Here is a 19,245-nt window from a genome sequence, read left to right on the forward strand (position 1 = left end):
GAGAAGAAGGGGGCGAGCGGGAGGAGGGGAGAGGGTTTCCTACGTGACGTCACTGGCGGAAGCGGTTGTTATCTCAACGCAGTGGCAAGGCAAAATGGCGTCCGTGATCGGTTCCGAAGTGGAAATTGCAGAGGTGGAAGTGGAAGCTATTCCAGTTGAAATGCCTATAGAGGCTGTTGTTGAGACAGACGAAATTTCTGTTCAACCTATGATAGCTTTGCAGCCTTTACCTGAGCCTGCAGTTGAGGAAATAGTCTTACAAACACGTGAAGAAGTTGTTGGAGACCCAAATCTTGTGTACGCGGACAGTATCCCTGTTCCTGCTCCTGAAATCGAAATCTGCACTGAAGAATCAGTTCCTACCAAAAAGGGGAAGGGAGGGAGGAAAAAAGGAGGAAAGTCAAGAAACCTGGTCACTGCGACAGCGATACAAGGAATCGGTGACTTGGGACTGGATACAACCCCAGCCAAAAAATGGGAACAAAAACAAGTTCAAATCAAGACTCTAGAAGGCGAATTTTCTGTGACAATGTGGGCGTCAGGTTAGTCGTTGAGACATTTTATTTCTTAAGGAAATGTTTGTTTTACACGTTGAATACATGTAATGTAAACACCGGTTTCATTTACAGTAAACAAACGTCTGTTTCTTGAGGTATCAACCGAAAAAACACAAAAATATTGTTAGAAGTGTCGCAAGTCCAGTATGACGTCAGGTAGTGGTTTGCGGTATCATTACCATATTCGTGTATTGGTTTCTGTTCGTCATGTAAGTCATCCTGTGTCTGTTGTAAGACTTAAAGTTTGTTTTCAGATTTGTTTTGAAAGATCGTCAGCCATCACGAGTTGCATGGGCGCCGCCATATCGGAACATGGCGGTGACAACAATAATGGCGGTGTAGCAATGGCGCTTGTCCGCCATGTTTGCTCGCATGTGGGATAAAGATGGCTTCCAGAAAGTTCTTAATTTGGCAGCGTTGTGCCTGCTGCAACCTGTTTATGAGGTGGTTACAGTATTTTATGCTCGATTAAACTTAGTTTTAGAAATTTTGCGTTCGTTTTAGAGCATTTTATTGGCGATATCATAAATTATTCGGTCTTTCTTGTTGACCTTCCAAAATGACCTTGAGCGATTTTCTTGAGCTGACAAATCTTAGCAACCGCACCGGATTGGCCACCTATACCAAACACGTGACAATGCAGTATATGTACTTTCGCTTTCACATTGTCCTTTGTTTTCCTTTCAAAAAGCAATTTGGGGATGGACTGGTAAACAGCTTGCTTCTGCTGTTTACTGAACATGTGTTTTAAAATACTGTTTTTGGTGTACAACTGTTTCACTGCATATGAACATTTCTTGATGCATTCATATTTTGTACTGTTGAGTTTTTCTGTTCCTTTGAAGAATTTTTAATATGATGGTTTTGGGTGCTTTATTATTTTGTTTGGAAGTGGGTTGGCAGTAAGATAACGTCTTTTATGTTTGCTTCTGTTGATTTGTATATGTATTATGCTATTTATTAGGCATAGAGTGTTGGCCTAGAGGTAACGCGTCCACCTATGAAGCAAGAGAATCTGAGCGCAACAGTTCAAATCACACCAGCTGTCGCCAGTATTTTCTCCCCCTCCACTAGAGCTTGAGTGGTGGTCTGGAAGTTAGTTATTCGGATGAGACGATAAACCGAGGTCCTGTGTGCAGCATGCATTTAGCGCACGTAAAAGAACCCATGGCAACGAAAGAGTTGTCCCGGGCAAAATTCTGTAGAAAAATCCTATTGGATAGAAAAACAAATAAAATTGCAGGCATGAAAAAATACAGAAAAAATATGTGGCATTCTCAGTGTAGTGACACACACTCCCTGGAGAGAGCAGCCTGAATTTCACACAGAAAAATCTGTTGTGACAAAAAGAGTAATAAAATAATCCCCCCCCCCCCGAAGCTTAGTAAGGGGCTGTGTGGATGGTATTGGGGTCTTTCCACTATCCCTGAATTATTATAATATATATATTCACCTCTCTCATTGTTTTTGTCATGAGCAAGTATTTAGTGTGCTTTATGTTTTAGCTGGAAATAGTTTTTAGATTTAAATGTCTTTGCATTATTTACATCATTCAAAGCACCCAATAGACTCCACATGACACACTTTGGACAGTACAAAGGGAGGTCATTCCATTCAATATTTTTCATTGCCAAATGTTTTTTATGTTTCAAAATTAGAATAACAGGCTTCATAAAGCCTTTCCATTGGCTCACATGTATAATCATATTATTAATGCAAGACTGTAATAACCCTCTAGTTTGTATGTGTGTATGGCAAACTATAAAAAATATAAAAAAAATTATATGCTCTGGAAATACTTTGACATCATCAAATTTGGATTGAACATTGAAGAATGATAAATCTTCCACACATGGCAGTTAGTACAAGGGTATAATTGGTCTGTATTAAACCATTGTTCTGGATTGTGAATAGTTCATTTTGTTTAGCCTCCAAATCTGTAAGTTGTTCTCGTCCTTGGCACATTTTTGGCCGATTAAATGAGTGAGAGCTTTGATGTGTTAGTATTAAAAGTATTGTATTTTTTGTCTCAACAGATTTCTCCGGGTGAATTTTGAGATGCCCTCTCTGGAGAGAGTGAATACAACATTGCTTTTTTTTTCTTTTTTCTTTTTCCAAATGTGATTATTTCACTGTCAATGTGGATTTTTATCTTTTTTGCTGGAAACAACCCTTTCATTGCTATTGAACCTCTATTTTTTGTCTGATCGAAAAAGAGTACCCAGACCATCACTCAGATTCTAGTGAAATGAAGATTAATGACCCAGGTCCATAATATAGAACTTGAATCTGTAGTGTAGATACGTACTGGTTTTCTCGTTTGACCACCACTCCACAAATGCCCAGCTGAAGACATTGGCAGTCTCCATGAACAGCCGACCTTTACCCACCAGGCAGTACCAGGGGGAAAAAACTCTTAACCCCTCAAGTCAAGTTAAGTGCCAAAGTGTGTAATATGAACATACTTAGTGACATCAAATATCAATGAAGATATCAAAACATTTGATCTGGAATAGTACATCTCTAGATCATTATTTCAGTTTTCGTCTGATTGTTCTGGATATTGATTTATGACTCAACGCCACTTTCTACTGCTTTTTTCTTGGTCTTTTTGGGGTTAATAATTTAATCTATCTCTTGTCTGGCAGTAGCACACACTCCCAAGAATTGAATCCGACTTACTTCTGCCTGTTGTATCACACATGTTTTAATATTGAATTTGAAGCATATCTGTATTTTGCTAATGTATTGTACAGGGGTTTTTTTTCAACACTGTAACACAATGTTAATAGTTTGCAGTATAGTCATTAGTTGGGTCTGATGCATTGTATCAAACACACTGAATAGACTGCTCTTGGCTTTGTACTAACTCAAAAGTCTTTTCAGCCTGCTAATGCTACTATACCACCAGTAGTACTGACAGAAGCTGAAAGGAGGGAAACATATTCTTCATTTCTTGACTTTGCATTTTAGGGTAAAGACGAAAAATTTAGATACCTATTAAGAAGTATTGTCTTCAGCAGACATTACCAGGGATCAGGTTCGACATCGGTCATCGGTCATTGACGCATTTAATTTTGAAATGACCTATTGTTTTTCAAGTTGCCAGGTCACATGACTTATTGTTTTTATGACCAGTCGGTCAATCAAAGTAACCATCTCTCTCTCTCTCTCTCTCTCTCTCTCTCTCTCTTTAACGATCGCTTTGTCGTCTGCTCCTACAGGAAATGACTATAAACTGGTTTATTAAAATACGGATCCGTGACGAAATGAAATCCGAAACGAATCTTTATCGCTGCCTTTCGCGAGCTTCGGGGAAATCGGGCCTCTGTGGGCTCTCATGGCAGCCCATCACAGGGAGGACTTTCCCAATTTGATCAAGCTGGCTGCGCTTGCCCTGTGTTGCCCTGTACAGACAGCAGATTGTGAGAGGGGGTTCAGCGCACAGAATCGAATTGACAGCCCTCAGAAACAGGCTGAACCCCCTCACACAAAACAAGCTGCTCTCTGTCAAGGTGGCACCCGCAGATGCCCTCGGTGCATGGAAGGCTGCAAAACCAAGGGTTGTCCTTGCGTCATCTTCCCGCAAGGCATAATCGCCTGACAGCAGTAAATGAGCCAGTCGTATATGTTTTCTAGTCAACGCAGAAGACCAGAACATTGCATTTTCTTATCAGAAATCAATGACATTCTTAACTTCTTTTTTTTTCTAGTCAATGAATGACCAGAATGGCCAATGTATTACATTTTCCTTTTATTTGTGCATTATTAAAGTTTGAAAAAGCCCGGGACAGGTGATATTTGACCTATTGATTTTCAAAATGACCTATTGATTTTATGTTCTTCCGGTCATATGACCTATTGTCTATTGAATCCAACCTGATCTCTGCATTACTGTTCTTGAAACTTTGTTTATATCTGTTGTTGAGTACCCAGACAAGAGAGAAGCTAAACACATTTTATGGAGTGCAAAGCATTCCAAGCCTTTGATTTTATGAAGAGTTACCAGATATTTGTGCAGGTACAGACGATGGCAAGGTGGACGACGATTCACTTGCAGGGGACTCGGACGCAGACTTTACAGAGTACATGACTGGCAAAAAATTACCTCCTGGCGGCATACCTGGTTTAGATCTTAGCGACCCAAAGCAGCTAGCAGAGTTTGCGAGGTAAATGAGTTCAAGGTTCACATAGTTTTTTAACATTATTTTTTTATGCCAGTTTCTGTATACTATATTGTGGAGGAGTTATATAAAAAATACGTGTATATATATATATATATATGTGTGTGTGTGTGTGTGTGTAGACGTGCGTGTGTGTATACATACACTTGTTATTGTGTTGTTTATGATTTTCCCTTAGTGTTATTTGTGACTTAGCTTTTCTTTGTTTTTTTAGGTTTAAAATGACATACCTAACAATCTTTTGTGTAGTTGTGTAAATTCAGCCATTCCCACTGAGGGCATTAAGTAATGTTGAATGGATGATTTGCAAGTATGTTAGTGGCTGTTTGTAATTTGCAACATATGTTTTATTCTCTGCATACATAAGATTCAGACACTGGGTGAGCTTTTTTTTTTTTTTTTTTTTTTTCAGTATTAAGTAAAGTCAAGACAACCTGGGTTTCTTATTTTTTTAGAATTTGAAATTAAGTGATACATCTACTCACTGTGACTTGATTGAATATTTGATGAACATTTGAAAGAAACTTGGAATATATATTCATTGTTATTGATCAGCTAACCTGCTGTTCTGTTGTTTTGAGCTATTTTATTTAGTTATTGAATGATTATATAATAGAACAAACACTTTTTTTCCCTTTGGAACTCCAGGATAAAGCCTCGTAAGCCATCTGATGATGTACCCAGAACTGTACCATGTCCTCATAAGGTGAGAACATACTTCTGGAATATGTTAATTCATTAGAGTAATGGGTAGTTTTGTCTTTCACAGAGCATTCAGGACATGAGTTAATAAAAAAAATATGTTTGTGTATATAGCGCCTAATCAAATGATTTTGCTCCAAACACTTAACACTATATAATAACAGTTTCAATAGTTTCAATAAAAATACCATCCATAGAGGTATGGGTATGAGTATGTGGTAGCTGTATACCAGTAGGGAAAAAAATTGTCTGTGTGTGTGCACAAGGGTGAATGATTATTCTTTTATGAGGAAAAATTTTTTTTTTCTTTTAATAACTTTTTCAAAAAATTTTCCAAAGACATGTATGCAATACAAAGAACAGTATGAAACAAACAATATAAAACAAACAGTAGCATCCACTACAGAGAGAAAGACAAAACAAAAACAAAAAAATAATAATAATAAAATTAATGAGGAAATTTTGTTTTCAATTTGTATTCATTGTCCAAATTCTCCTTCTCTTAGGTATCCACCAAAAGGTGATCTGTAAAACTGCTGTACACAAGCTGATGAATTTTATCAAATTGTCAGTCTGTGTATTTAGAAGATGCAATTTTTGTGCACAGGGATGTAACAAAATGTTCCGTGACAACTCAGCCATGCGGAAACATCTGCATACCCATGGTCCACGTGTTCATGTCTGTGCTGAGTGTGGCAAAGCGTTTGTGGAGAGCTCCAAGCTCAAGAGACACCAGCTTGTCCACACTGGGGAGAAACCCTTCCAAGTGAGTTTGTTTTTCGTGAAATGCAGTCCAATCATCCATGATTATAATGAACTATTTTGGGTAAAGCTTGGATGCTGCTGGTTGACACAAAAAGAAATGGATTTGTTATCTTAGAATAATTTTCCTGTCCTAAGAAGGCCATTTAGCAACTGTTTAGCAGAACAGGCTTGGCCTGTCTGCATTTGCAGAATAATTCAAGCCCAGTAGAGTGGATGTTATGTAGACAGCTTGAAATCGCCTGTTAACATCTCATTTGTTGGGCATGTAACAGTGGATATACCTCATTTCTTCTTAATTGCAGTGTCACATTTCATAATTATAAATGATTTTTCAGAGAATCTTTGGAAAAAAGTCTCAGAACTGCACCCCTGGGTTGCATAAACAATCTTAGCAGCACTAAGTTTGCTTAGTGTTGAAAATTTTCCAAAGTCTATGTTAATTTTGTATAGTAAGGCTTAAAATTCCTAACATGAAGCAAACTTTGCACATGGGTGCAACTCTTGTGTCTGAGGACAGAAATCTGCTTTTAGATTTTCATTTAAAAAAAAACGGAACCGTTTTCTGGAGAGAGAAAAAAAGCCGAAAGTGCCCTTCTGTATCGTTTGTCAAAGACCTGACAAAAACAGAAACGGAAATGCTCCATTTGTTTAACTGATAGAGAAAAGACTGGGAAGAGAGGGGCTTGTCAGAGCGACTATATCATTGTCATGGGTATCCTGACAGTCAGTTGAAGTGAAGCCTGCAGTTCTCAAAATGCTGATGACAGGAGGCAGTCCTTCCATGGCAGATGTTGATGTCACTGTGAAAAGTAGATTATGCCAACACACACATGCATGTGCACATGTGAGCACTTACATATGCACTCAAACACACAAATGTGCGCACAAGTGCAGATACATGCACACCAATGCACATGATCACCATCCCTGTCGAGCCCCTTGGGTGGTGGGTACATCTGGCTGGCCCTCTGTGTTCATTCAGTAAAACTGCAAATAGTTGCCATTTTATGTAGCAACTTCATGGTGATGGTCAGTTTACTTTATTTAGATCAGGGATCTATAATTAACTGAATTGCCAAAAGCACACATGCATGCTCAGAAACAGTTGATTTTAATGCGTGCGCAAACACGCACATACACACAAGCAATGACCTGCACACTGACTCAGGAGGGAAATTAATGTTCTTGTTTATTAAGAAGTATTGAACTCTGCTGTGCAGACATTGGTTTAGGTCCTGTTTTATTATTTATGCATTCATGTATCCTGTAAGATTTTCTTGCAGAGCAAGAATTATGTTGTGGGTCCCTGTTTTTTTTTTGTTTGTTTTTTTGTTGTTGTTGTTTCGTTTTGTTTTAGTTGTAATTGATAGTGCATTTCGTTCTCTTTTTGCAGTGCACTTTTGAAGGATGTGGAAAGCGGTTTTCTCTGGACTTCAATTTACGAACACATGTAAGGATCCACACAGGTGACAGACCATACGTTTGCCCATTTGATGGCTGCAACAAGAAGTTTGCCCAGTCAACAAACCTCAAGTCGCACATCCTCACGCACGCCAAAACCAAGTCAGTTTGTTATGAACTTGTATGATATTTTGAAAACTTGTTTTAATCACACATACTTAACCGTGACCCAACTAGTGCAGACTCCGGCAGGGGTCTGACATTCCTGTCCTGTGCAAACTACTATCCGCCTATGCGGAGAAAATGAGAGAACTACGGCCGATAACCTCCCGGAAGTAGGTAACGTCCCCTTTGTCCCCCTGGTTATCGCCCTCTTTTTCCGGCAGCCATCTCGACACCTGTACCTGTGCACTTCATACGGCTAAGTTTTTCGCATTTTCTACCTGTCTATCGATTCTTTGGCGTTTCTGTTTTGTGTCCGATTATGTCTTCAAACAGGTCGCACAATTATGTAGCCCGATTGGGAGATCGGGCTAAAATTAAGGCACGATCACAATCGATTCGCGATCAGTCTGGGCCCTCTACCTCTGCCGCTCTCAGCAACGCCAACCCTACGCCACCCCCACTTCCTCCGCTACCTCCGGTCGACTCCAGACCACCACTACCCACTACGCCTCCTCCGGCGACTTCTACAGGTTTGCTTACCAATACACAGGTCAGTGGTGCCATTCACAATCCTTTTTTCGATTCGCGATCGGACTCGTCGCGATCCGCGATTTCTCGGCTCTGCCAGTCGGCAGTACCCGAGTCGACCTCCTCTATCCCTTTCCCCATGCCCTCAGTCTCAAGGGATTTTTGCACAAACCCTTTGGGGAAACAACGCAAGTCACTTGCTCTGGATCCGCACACTAGTCTGGGCCCTACGTGCGATGCGTCCGTGGTGGCGGCCGTGACATCGGATCACGAGCCCCCCACGCGGCATGCCTCGACCGTCTCGGATCCTTTGGCGACCGTGGCGTGTAGGGATGCCCTCCCATTGTGCAGGGAGGAAGGTGGACCACTAGGGGACACGCTTGCCCATACGCGTGCACCCCTCCCCTTGTCACGATTTTCCAATCCAAGGGAGGCAACTCCTGCTTCGGTCCCCTTATCGGTGACCGCCGCAGTTACTTCCCTTGCACCGTCACTGCCCCTTGCCTCCAGTGCAGGCGCGTGCACGGTTCCACCAAGCCATGCAGTGATGTCCACATCTGCCATTTCTCCAGCTGCTGCTGTTTCCCAGCCACAAACGGTCTCACAGCAAGCTGCTCAAACAAACAATCAGCAGCTCATTATCAGCTTGCTGCAGCAATTATGCTCCACTGTCCTTCCTGGTGCCACACCTTCTCCTGCTTCTGCTCCTTCTTCTAATGCAATACCACCACCCCCTGCCACCCACCAGCAGCTACCCTCCACTTCAGCAGGACACACTCAGAGCACCCAGGACAGCCACACTGGCCACGTGCCCAGCACACAGCCTGATCCATCACCCTATGCCACTGAAGAGACTTTTTCTGATGGTGACACAGACTCAGAGGAACCACCTTCAGAAGAAAACCAGTTGGTTTCCCTGCAGGAAGCACTAGGACACCTAGCTTCCTACACTCCAGACAGGGTGGAGACAATTCATGCACCGGGCACGCCTCAATCCTGCGGTGCTATGGAAATCATGGGCATCCACAGATCCTCCAATGGCCCTCACTATGCCCTCACACAGTCGCCCATGGTACTTGATGCCCTGCATAGTACGCTGGCACGCATCAGGGGCCAACCCATCAGCGAGGTCCCCTCTGATTCTGTACCCGATTTCCCTGCAGCAATGGGTCGAGGCAAATTCTTAAAAACCCAACCCAGACCCACTTCAAAACCCCCACTGTTAGCTCCGGGTCCTATCCCGCAAAGGCCCCTGCCTCTTTCTCAGGAGGACCTACTACTACTCCCAAACAATTCGCAGGCCAATCGCTCAGTCACAGTGACAGACAGATTCTTGATGGACCTGGAAGAAGCTGCAAGGTTGTCCCTTGAATCAACTGCAGCCATAGACAACTTCCTGGCGGGCCTTGCCACAGCACTGATGGAAACGCCAGCTGACCCACCAGCCGGCCTTGACATCTCGGTCTTCTCTCCCTTCGTACAGCAGATCGCCCAGCTCCTTATGCGCTCTGCCAATATACAAGCGCAGGCCTACATGAACGTGATTTTGGCCAGGAGGGACGCTGTGCTCGACCACTCTCCATACGTGCGTTCTCTGCCAGAACATGCTTCCCTCAGAGCGCTTCCTCCCGCCGACGGTTCCCTTTTTGGTCAAGGCTTCCCCACTGCGGCCATCAAACGCCGCGCAGACTTGGGTAGGGACCTTGCCCTCGGCGCAGGCCCTCTCCGCACTCAGGCACACCCGCGGCATGCTCAACGGCATCAGCCCTACACCTTAAGGCGTAGCAACATTACCTCCTTCCGACCGCGCCCGCGCCAATCCACAACCTCAAACGCCAGAGCACAACCCAGGCCACAACCCAGGGGTCAGCCCAGACCGTACAGGCGCCAGCCGCACTCACTCCGCCCTCCACGCAGGCCAGCAACCAACTCCACTCCGGCCCACCCCCAATGACTTGCCCCCGCCCTTCACCCGCCACTCGCGCACCAACAGCCAGCAGGAAGCCTGTCCAGGCACATGCCAGCGTGGCTGTCTCTCCCAGCATGCGAGTGGGTCCTCCGGGTGATAGGGTCGGGGTTCCGCCTGCCTTGGCTCTCCTCCAAGGCACCTCTCACTCTCTCTCCTCCTCCCTTCCCCCCCCCTCAGGGCGACACAGCCTGCTCAGCCCTGCGGGACGAAATACTCTCTCTCCTCCACAAAGAGGCCATAGAAGAAGCTCCTCCTCTCTCCCCGGGCTTCTTCGGCCGCATTTTCGTCGTTCCCAAAACATCCGGCGGATGGCGGCCAGTCCTAGACCTTTCGCCCCTAAACAGATATCTCCAGCACAAATCATTCCGCATGGAATCACCTGCGTCAATCAGGGACTCCATCAGACAAGGCGACTGGGCAGTCTCCATAGACCTCACAGACGCTTACTTCCATGTCCTTGTTCACCCCAGGGACCGCAAGTGGCTCCGCTTCTCATGGGAAGGCAAGTCCTTCCAGTTCAGAGCCCTTCCATTCGGCCTGGCTCCAGCCCCGTGGGTCTTCACCAGAGTGGTCAGGGAACTATGTTTGGCCCTCAGGAGCAAGGGCATACGCCTGAGGGTCTACCTAGACGACTGGTTGATCCTCGCAGAGAGCAAGGCCCTCTGCCAGCATCACCTCAACCTCGTCAGGACCCAGTGCCAAGCACTGGGCTTTCTGATGAACACAGACAAATCGGAACTGGAGCCCTCTCAACAGTTCGAATTCCTGGGTATGGCGATCGATTCGGTATCAATGACCATACGTCCGGCCATGCCTCGCCTCCACAGGCTACACAGCCTCCTTTCTCATCTATCACAGGCAGCCTCGGCGTCAGCCAGGGAGCTTGCCTCTCTACTGGGCTTCATGGAGTCTCTTGCTGCACTGGTCCCCTTGGGCAGACTACACAAACGCCCATTTCAGCGCCACTTCCAGAACAGGTGGTCCCAGTCTTCTCAGACGTGGGACACCCAGATTCCTCTAGGCACATGGTTCTCACAGTCGACCCAGCGCTGGATGGACATGCAATGGCTCAACGCCGGGGTTCCCATCTCGAACCCAACTCCAGATGCAGAACTATACACAGATGCCTCCAACACGGGCTGGGGTGCCCACATGGAGAACCACACAGCGTCGGGGACTTGGTCCCCACAGCAGCAAGCATGGCACATCAACAAACTGGAACTGGAGGCGGTCTCCCTTGCCCTCCAGCACTTCCTCCCCCACGTTTCGCGCAGGTCGATCTTGCTATGCACAGACAACACGACGGTAGCATGTTATCTGAACAAACAGGGGGGAGCTCACTCTCACCAGCTGTCCCTGCATGCGGAGACAGTCCTCCTCTGGTGTCAGGAGCACAACATCCACCTGACAGCACGACATGTCCCAGGCAAGCTCAACATTCTAGCAGATTACCTCAGCAGATCCCACACAGTGCTTCAGACGGAGTGGACCCTGTCACACTCAACACTTCAGCCGATCTGGGACCATTGGCACAAACCACATGTGGATCTCTTCGCCACAAGGTTCAACTTCCGCATCCCCACATACGTCTCCCCAGTCCCAGACCCGCAGGCCTGGGCCGTGGACGCCCTGTCGATCAGCTGGTCCAACCTTTCGGGGTACGCCTTCCCCCCACTGCCAATCATGGGAAAAGTCCTCAGAAAGGCAAGGCTGGAGAGTGCCGTCCTGATTCTCATCGCACCCCACTGGCCAGCACAGCCGTGGTTTCCCGACCTTCTCCACCTCACTCACGTCCCCCCACTCCGCCTTCACATCGGCAGACACTCCCTAGTTCAGCCCCGCTCAGGCATTCCCCACGGAAACCCAGAGGTTCTCAACCTACACGCCTGGCTACTGTGCGGGAATCTCTGTCAGCACTAGGCGCCTCTGATGACACAGCCGACCTCGTATGCAGGTCACATCGCAAAGGCACTCAAGGCGTTTACTCTGCACACTGGAATCGCTGGCTCTCCTGGTGCTCTACCCACTCAGTCAATCCCACACACCCATCCAACATGGACCTCGCCAACTTTCTCGCTTTCCTCTCCTCCTCCAAAGGCCTCTCCGCCTCTGCAGTACGCGTCCATCGCGCTGCAATCAGCTCCACTCTTCGGCAACTAGGCGGACCCTCTTTCTCAGATGACCCCCTGCTTAGGGCATTAGTCCGAGGGGCTTCCCTCAGCCACACACGTACATCCCCTCGGTCCCCTTCTTGGGACCTGTTTCTGGTACTACAATACCTCCGCAAGGCACCCTTCGAACCCCTTGCTATAGCTCCCTTCAAGCTACTCTCAATGAAGACACTCTTTCTCGTCTCACTCGCCTCAGGCAGACGTTGTAGTGAGGTCCATGCCCTCAGTGGCGTCACACAGGATATAGCCTTTGAGCCGGACGGATCTATCTCACTTAGGTTCCTCCCTGAATTTCTTGCCAAAAATCAGACTCCCGATACACCCTCTCCCATTCTTTTCATCAAACCGCTCTCTTCCATTCTAGCCCATGATGACGAGGATAGATTCCTCTGCCCGGTCAGGGCCCTGCGCATATACCTCAAAAGGTCGCGTCCTTTCCGAGCGTCCAAGCGACGCCTCTTCATTAGCTGGAACCTAGACCATCCACGTGACATTAGCAAAACGTCGCTGTCTCGATGGATAGTCAATGCGATCAAAGGTGCATATGCAGACGTAGGTTTGAGACTCGATGCCTCCTCAGCCAGAGCGCATGAAGTCAGAGCGTGGTCCTCCTCTCTTGCCCTGGCGCACTCAATACGGCTACAAGACATCTTAGATGCCGCCTACTGGAAAAATCCTGCCACCTTCATCGACTTCTACCTGAGAGACGTCGCACGCCTGCGGGATGATGGCTCAAGAGGCATCGCTTCTGTGGTAGTTGCACAGCAGGCTATCGCAGCACATAGACAGTAGAACAGGCTAGCCCGCCACCTTGTCGCGCTATTCTGCACTAGTTGGGTCACGGTTAAGTATGTGTGATTAAAAGGAAATTTTCTATCTAAAATTACGTTTAAATAACATACTTACCGTGACCCAAATTTAAGACCCTCCCGGCCTCCCCGCTTCCTGTTCTCCCTGCTCGCTGCGCTGCTGATGGCATATTGCCGTCAAAAGAGGGCGATAACCAGGGGGACAAAGGGGACGTTACCTACTTCCGGGAGGTTATCGGCCGTAGTTCTCTCATTTTCTCCGCATAGGCGGATAGTAGTTTGCACAGGACAGGAATGTCAGACCCCTGCCGGAGTCTGCACTAGTTGGGTCACGGTAAGTATGTTATTTAAACGTAATTTTAGATAGAAAATTTCCTTTGTCAGTTTTGCTCATTCCGTTTCTTTCATTCCCTATTCTTCCATTAATCTGTTCTTTTAGGTTGTTAGGAAGTTTTTCATTCCAAATTTGTGTGTGTGTGCATGAAATGCCTATGATATGGTTCCTTTCATTTTGTTTTCCTTCTCTGTGTCAACCTTTTGGCATTTTTTTTTCATGGCAAGGTCTATTTTTCATTAAATTATGATGACATGCATCAGTTCATAAAACAAGAAGATGTTTGAAGATGCATTGCACTGATTCCTGTACATTAAACACTGTATTGGTTCTGTTTTCAGAGTTGATCGATCATCCAAGACGATGCTGGTGTTCTCAGATCAAGGTTCATGTGATGGAGATCAGTGGTATGTGCAGTGTTCTAATGTTGTCCAATCAGTTTGTGTATACAGTGTAAATTGGGTTCCTGTTGATGTATGAGAGAACTATTGAGAAAAACATACATGTAATGATGTACATTGATTTGTTTATGTTTAGATGAAGCAACCAGATCTTTACATCAATATAAGCTTTATTGATCATTTTGATCCCCTTTATTTATGCAGGAGACATACTGTAAGTAAATAACCATGTCTAAAAGTGGAATTTCATCTCCCCTGCTGATGTGCATGCACTCAAAAGAGTTAGGAGTTGTTCGCTTTGTTAGAAAGGAAGAAAGTAATGTGAGGAGATACAGAATTATTTAGAACGAGTTTTTAGAAGGGCGAAGCAGCCGAATGGTTAATGCGTTGGATTTTCAATGTGAGGGTCTAGGGTTTGTACCTCGGTAACGGAGGTGATGGGTAAGCTACCGGGTGGAGATTTTTCCGATCTCCCAGGTCAACATATGTGCAGACCTGTTAGTGCCTGAACCCCCTTCATGTGTATACACAAGCAGAAGATCAAATACGCAGATTAAAGATCCTGTAATCCATGTCAGTGTTTGGTGGGTTATGGAAACAAGAATATACGCAGCATGCACACCCCTGAAAACAGAGTATGACTGCCTACATGGCGGGGTAAAAACAGTCATACACATAAAAGCCCACTCGTGTACATACGAGTGAACATGGGAGATGCAGCCAAAAACACAGAGGAAGAAGAAAGAGTTTTCCTTTTTCATTATTGAACTCTGTATTTTGTCTTGTTTCTTGATATTCAATATGTTTAAACCATAAAGAGAATTAATTCATGAAGAAAATATCTGTTATAGCGCTTATGAACTTACACAAGGATGGGAAATGGGGCGGATTTTCTTTGTAGAATAAGATCTTTTTTTATGTTTGTTTGTTTACTTCCTCACCATTGGGCTGCATATTTTTGTGTGTTTACAGGGCGCAGTCTACATACACGATTGGCACACCGTAAGTTGGTTGGGTTTTTTCTTCTTCATTTTCCAGGGATTTTTTTTTTTTTTTTTTTTTTTTTTTTACTGAATATATGTCTTCATTTAAATGATACAGAAAAAGGCTCATTCAGTGTACCAAGGCACTGAATTAAATTCTTGGGGCATTTTGCTATAATTTTAAGGGTCCATCAAGCAAATGAGAATATCATGGACATAGGTAATGTCTGTCTCTAAAAAGAGGCCATTTAATACAAATACTACAAAACACTGACTTTATCAAATCAACCAAATAAGAAAATATATTGTTAGTAAAGACAGAAAGATTTTTTTTTTTTTTCTTTTTTTTTTACTGAGCAAAACAGCAAATACTTCAGATCTGTGTATATTATTGACAGTTATGTGTGTGTGTGTGTGATACACTTATTTGATCGTTTTTCAAAGAATGAGAACAAAATAGATAAATGTAAATGTCATTGTGTTGATTTAATCACAAAATAGGGGACCAAAAATAGCGTTGGGCCATTAACATCAGTTTTGATATCATGCATTTTGGAGAGCAGCAGGATCCCATCAGACAGAAACCATTCCTTTAGGGCATGGATGCATGAATGGAAGTTTAGCAGAGTGGCAAAAACTGTTAAGATAAGTGTGATATGTAGCTTATGTTCATGAGGAATCAAAATTGAATTATAATCCAAACTCCCCATTTTGAGGAAAAAGATTTTCTTTTTGACTCACTTGTGTAAACAAAGTGAGTCTATGTTATAACCCAGTGTTTGGTTGTATGTCTCTTTGTCCATGGTAAACTTTCACATTGCCATTTTCTCTGGGAAATACTCTGCCAATACCAAATTTGCATAAATATAGTAGGAAAAAAAAATATTCACAGTCATATCAATAACAGGTTGTACGTGTCCGGAATTTAGCCATATTTCCAAATCATTAACAGTTTATTTCGTTGATGCTCGATCCAGATTCTGAAAACACTGTTACCCCTTTGCAGCTGCCCGAATAAAGACAGCATGTGTTGAGAAGACGCCATGACCTCGTTTTTCTTGTTCGCAGTTAAAAGCAAAGAAAAATGCAAATTCTGGACAGAACACATGCAGTGACACTAACTACCGTAAAGTTCGGTCTATTGAGCGCACTGGTATATAAGCCGCATCCACTAAATTTTGGAAGAAATTGAACATGAGTTGATTTGCATTGTGTAATTAATGTGACAACCGTTTCATCTGCTTTCAGAACACAAGGATTGACTTACGTCACTGTACCAGAGTCACCAAGCTGGGGGTGAGATATTTGTGTTCCCCTCTTATATTTAATAGCATCTCTTTTGTGCTGGGCTTTCTGGAATACAAAAATACAGGATTATTTCATGAAATGTAATCAACAAGGTCAGCATTGTTAGGATTTCCATTGACTTATCAGGCGCTTTCACTAGTTACAGTCCATTTTTCAGAGAAACTAACTTACCTTACCTGCCCCATAGAAGAGTGGGTGGGGGTCTGTGGACGCACAAATAGTGAAGGGGGCAGATGCTCTTACAGGACTTTTAGTGCGTCTTAAGTTTAATGGTGCTTCCTGCGGTCCATGACACCACCAATGAAACCCCCTGTTGATGACTAATTGCTTAGTCTCTTGAGTCAGGTTAAGTGAGGAACATTCCTGTCCATGTTGTCCTCTCAGAGTGGAGACCAACATGACGTCTCACCAGCAGCCAGCAATGACTGTTCCATCACTGTTGTTTGCTATTATGGATGTAAACTGCTTGGATTGAAACTCTGGCAGAATGCTCGATCATGACTGTGTGTTGTGGATATATGATGAGTGTTGAGAGAGAGTCTTTGGTAGGACTTGAAAGACAGGACAAGGAAAGGAAAGTATGCATTGGCATAGGGTTCTGATGATCTGTTTTGCCTGGATTGGTTTAAAGTGAAGCAGTGAATTATTTAACATATATATTTAGTTATATCCTCCACTCTTCTTGGATGAAGGAGCAAAAGGATTATAAACTTCTTTCAGCCTTCAGATAAATCTGCTTCTTTCCTCTATCACTTCCACCCACTCACTCTCATACACATGTGTGCATATGCACAGAGATTATTTTCACACACATGCATAAAATCTGTTAATTCACCAGTTTGTCAGAGTCCTTTGTAAAATGTGTCATGAACTTAAGAAGGGGCTTCAGATTTCACACAGCCAAAGTTATTTGAAATGTTTGTTCCCTTCCAGTGTGCAGCAACTTCAGCAAAATCAATTTGTATCTTCCATTTATTTGCTTGTTTGTTTTTTATTCAATGCTTTGAGGTGGTTATAATATATAATCATTTTTTAATCTTGTGTGTGCAGGGGCCAGGTGGAAAATCTGACATGGGATGGGGAAGTCACCATGTAAAATGTGCCATGCTGTTCAGTTTTCTGTTGGTCCAGTTGTGGTACTGTTCGGTGGTAGCCTGTGCTGTATAAATACATCAACTTACTGTTCTGCAGTTTTGGTGGGTGGATGCTTTTCTTGAAGGTGTGGAACCATTACAGAGCATGCTGATGAGAAGTGAATGGCACCATTTCTACAGTTACATGTTCTCAGGAGTTTGGGACTTCTGTGTTCAGTCAGTGGACAGTTTCTGAGGTTGCTAGACTGCTTTTTTTTTTTTTTGCTTTTTTTTTCTTTTTTTTTTTTCCCTTTAGCTTTGTTTTTTTTTAACTTTTCAAAAGAAAGTGCACACTTTTGGAAAGCATTCAGAGTATGGTTCAAGTATTGACTATACCCCCACAAACATTTCAACAGCATTTAACAGTTTCTGATGGTGTTGTGCCTATTCATTGTGAGAATGCAGATTTGCTGTTGAACAAGAGATGAGAAGAATGTTTTCTCCTTGAACTGAGGTGGGGAAGAGACATACAAGACTGCCTGTTGGAGATTTTACAGGATTTTATTAAAAACACTCATTCAGGCCGGACATCTTTAACCAGTGTTTGACTATTTTGTTTCAGTGAGAAAACACAGGTGGGTGAATGAATCATTGAATTAGTATATGCTTTGCATAAGAGAACTGATTGAACAAACTGTTTGATCAGAGTATTCAGCTCTCCTAAATGTTGCCATGAAAGCAAATTCATTGTGAGACATAATTATCATCCCCCCAAAAATTAAACCTCAAATGAAGCATGCAATTTTTCCAGCACAAATATATGCCGCATACACATGTTCAAAATGATGTAAAATGTTATCTTACATATAACAAAAAACGTTTGGATACGAATGAAGATGGAATCAGCGCTTTGGGTTTATGCAAAGGTTAGGTGTATATGGATCAGTCCTCACACCTTATACCACCTTGAAACTGAAAGTGATCATGGGAGTTGCAGCCCATGGATGCAGAACTATGGTTGAACAAGAAAGATGTTGCTAAGAAAGTTTTTTTGTGTGTGTTTGTGTTAGGAAATCAGAAAAGCATGCAGTTTCAGGGAACAACATGTCTTGGTCTCCACCAAGGGCATTGCCCAATGGGCCACTGCCTTTCATCCTCCACAGCTTTTTTCTAAAACACATACCTGACCAAAACAGATTTGTATATGTAAACACACAAACAAGTGAATCAGATTGAGTGTATTAAAAATATACATATTGCAGGATATTGAAGATAAATGTAAATGTAGGTTCATGAGAAAACAGGACAAAACAAGAAAGACTGATCAATGTGACTTGGTGGGTATACTTTTGGGGGAATGGAGGGGGTAAACATTTTGTGAAATGATGAATGCAACACTGTGCTAAGTCATAGAAGATTGTGCCAAGGAATACTCCAGGTAACTGACATTTATCTCCCTCTCACTGCCTCCTCTGCTTACCTCTGTGCTGTTTATATATGTGTGACTGTCAGTGAGTGGGTATGTTCATCCATTAAACTCCAAAAACATTTTTTTGTAGGTATAAGTAGTTATAGAGAATGTTCTAATGAAACTGTTCACATTGCACAGTAAATATTTGGAATTTGAAACTTGTGTGCATATTACAAAATAAATACCTTCAACACTGATATTCTCCGCATCCATATTTCTGGTAGACAACACAGTGTTTATGGGAGGCCTGTTTAGAGTGCTGTGCCATTTTAATGTTGAAAGGATCAAACAGTTGAAAATATAACATACTTCATGTTATGGATTTGTCATTTTTAAATCCTTGAATACAAACACCCACATACTTTTCTTGCATTTCTGATGTACTATACCACAACTTCAAGCCATTGCTGTTGAACATTTTCCA

The 19,245-nt window shown here is 43.5% G+C and overlaps 1 protein-coding gene across 1 annotated transcript; it reads left to right on the forward strand.

Moving 5' to 3' along the window:
* Positions 1 to 59: 59 nt before the first annotated feature.
* Positions 60 to 19,020, forward strand: LOC143280910 (transcription factor YY2-like). Its single transcript, XM_076585689.1, has 9 exons — positions 60 to 542; positions 4,579 to 4,726; positions 5,390 to 5,447; positions 6,051 to 6,209; positions 7,602 to 7,771; positions 13,927 to 13,992; positions 14,959 to 14,988; positions 16,218 to 16,265; positions 17,328 to 19,020. The coding sequence occupies exons 1-9, from the start codon at positions 95 to 97 to the stop codon at positions 17,371 to 17,373; spliced, it is 1,173 nt and encodes a 390-aa protein (XP_076441804.1). The 5' UTR covers positions 60 to 94; the 3' UTR covers positions 17,374 to 19,020.
* The last annotated feature ends 225 nt before the right edge of the window (positions 19,021 to 19,245 follow it).

This window comes from Babylonia areolata, chromosome 4 (genome assembly GCF_041734735.1).
Source record: "Babylonia areolata isolate BAREFJ2019XMU chromosome 4, ASM4173473v1, whole genome shotgun sequence".
Taxonomy (NCBI): domain Eukaryota; kingdom Metazoa; phylum Mollusca; class Gastropoda; order Neogastropoda; family Buccinidae; genus Babylonia; species Babylonia areolata.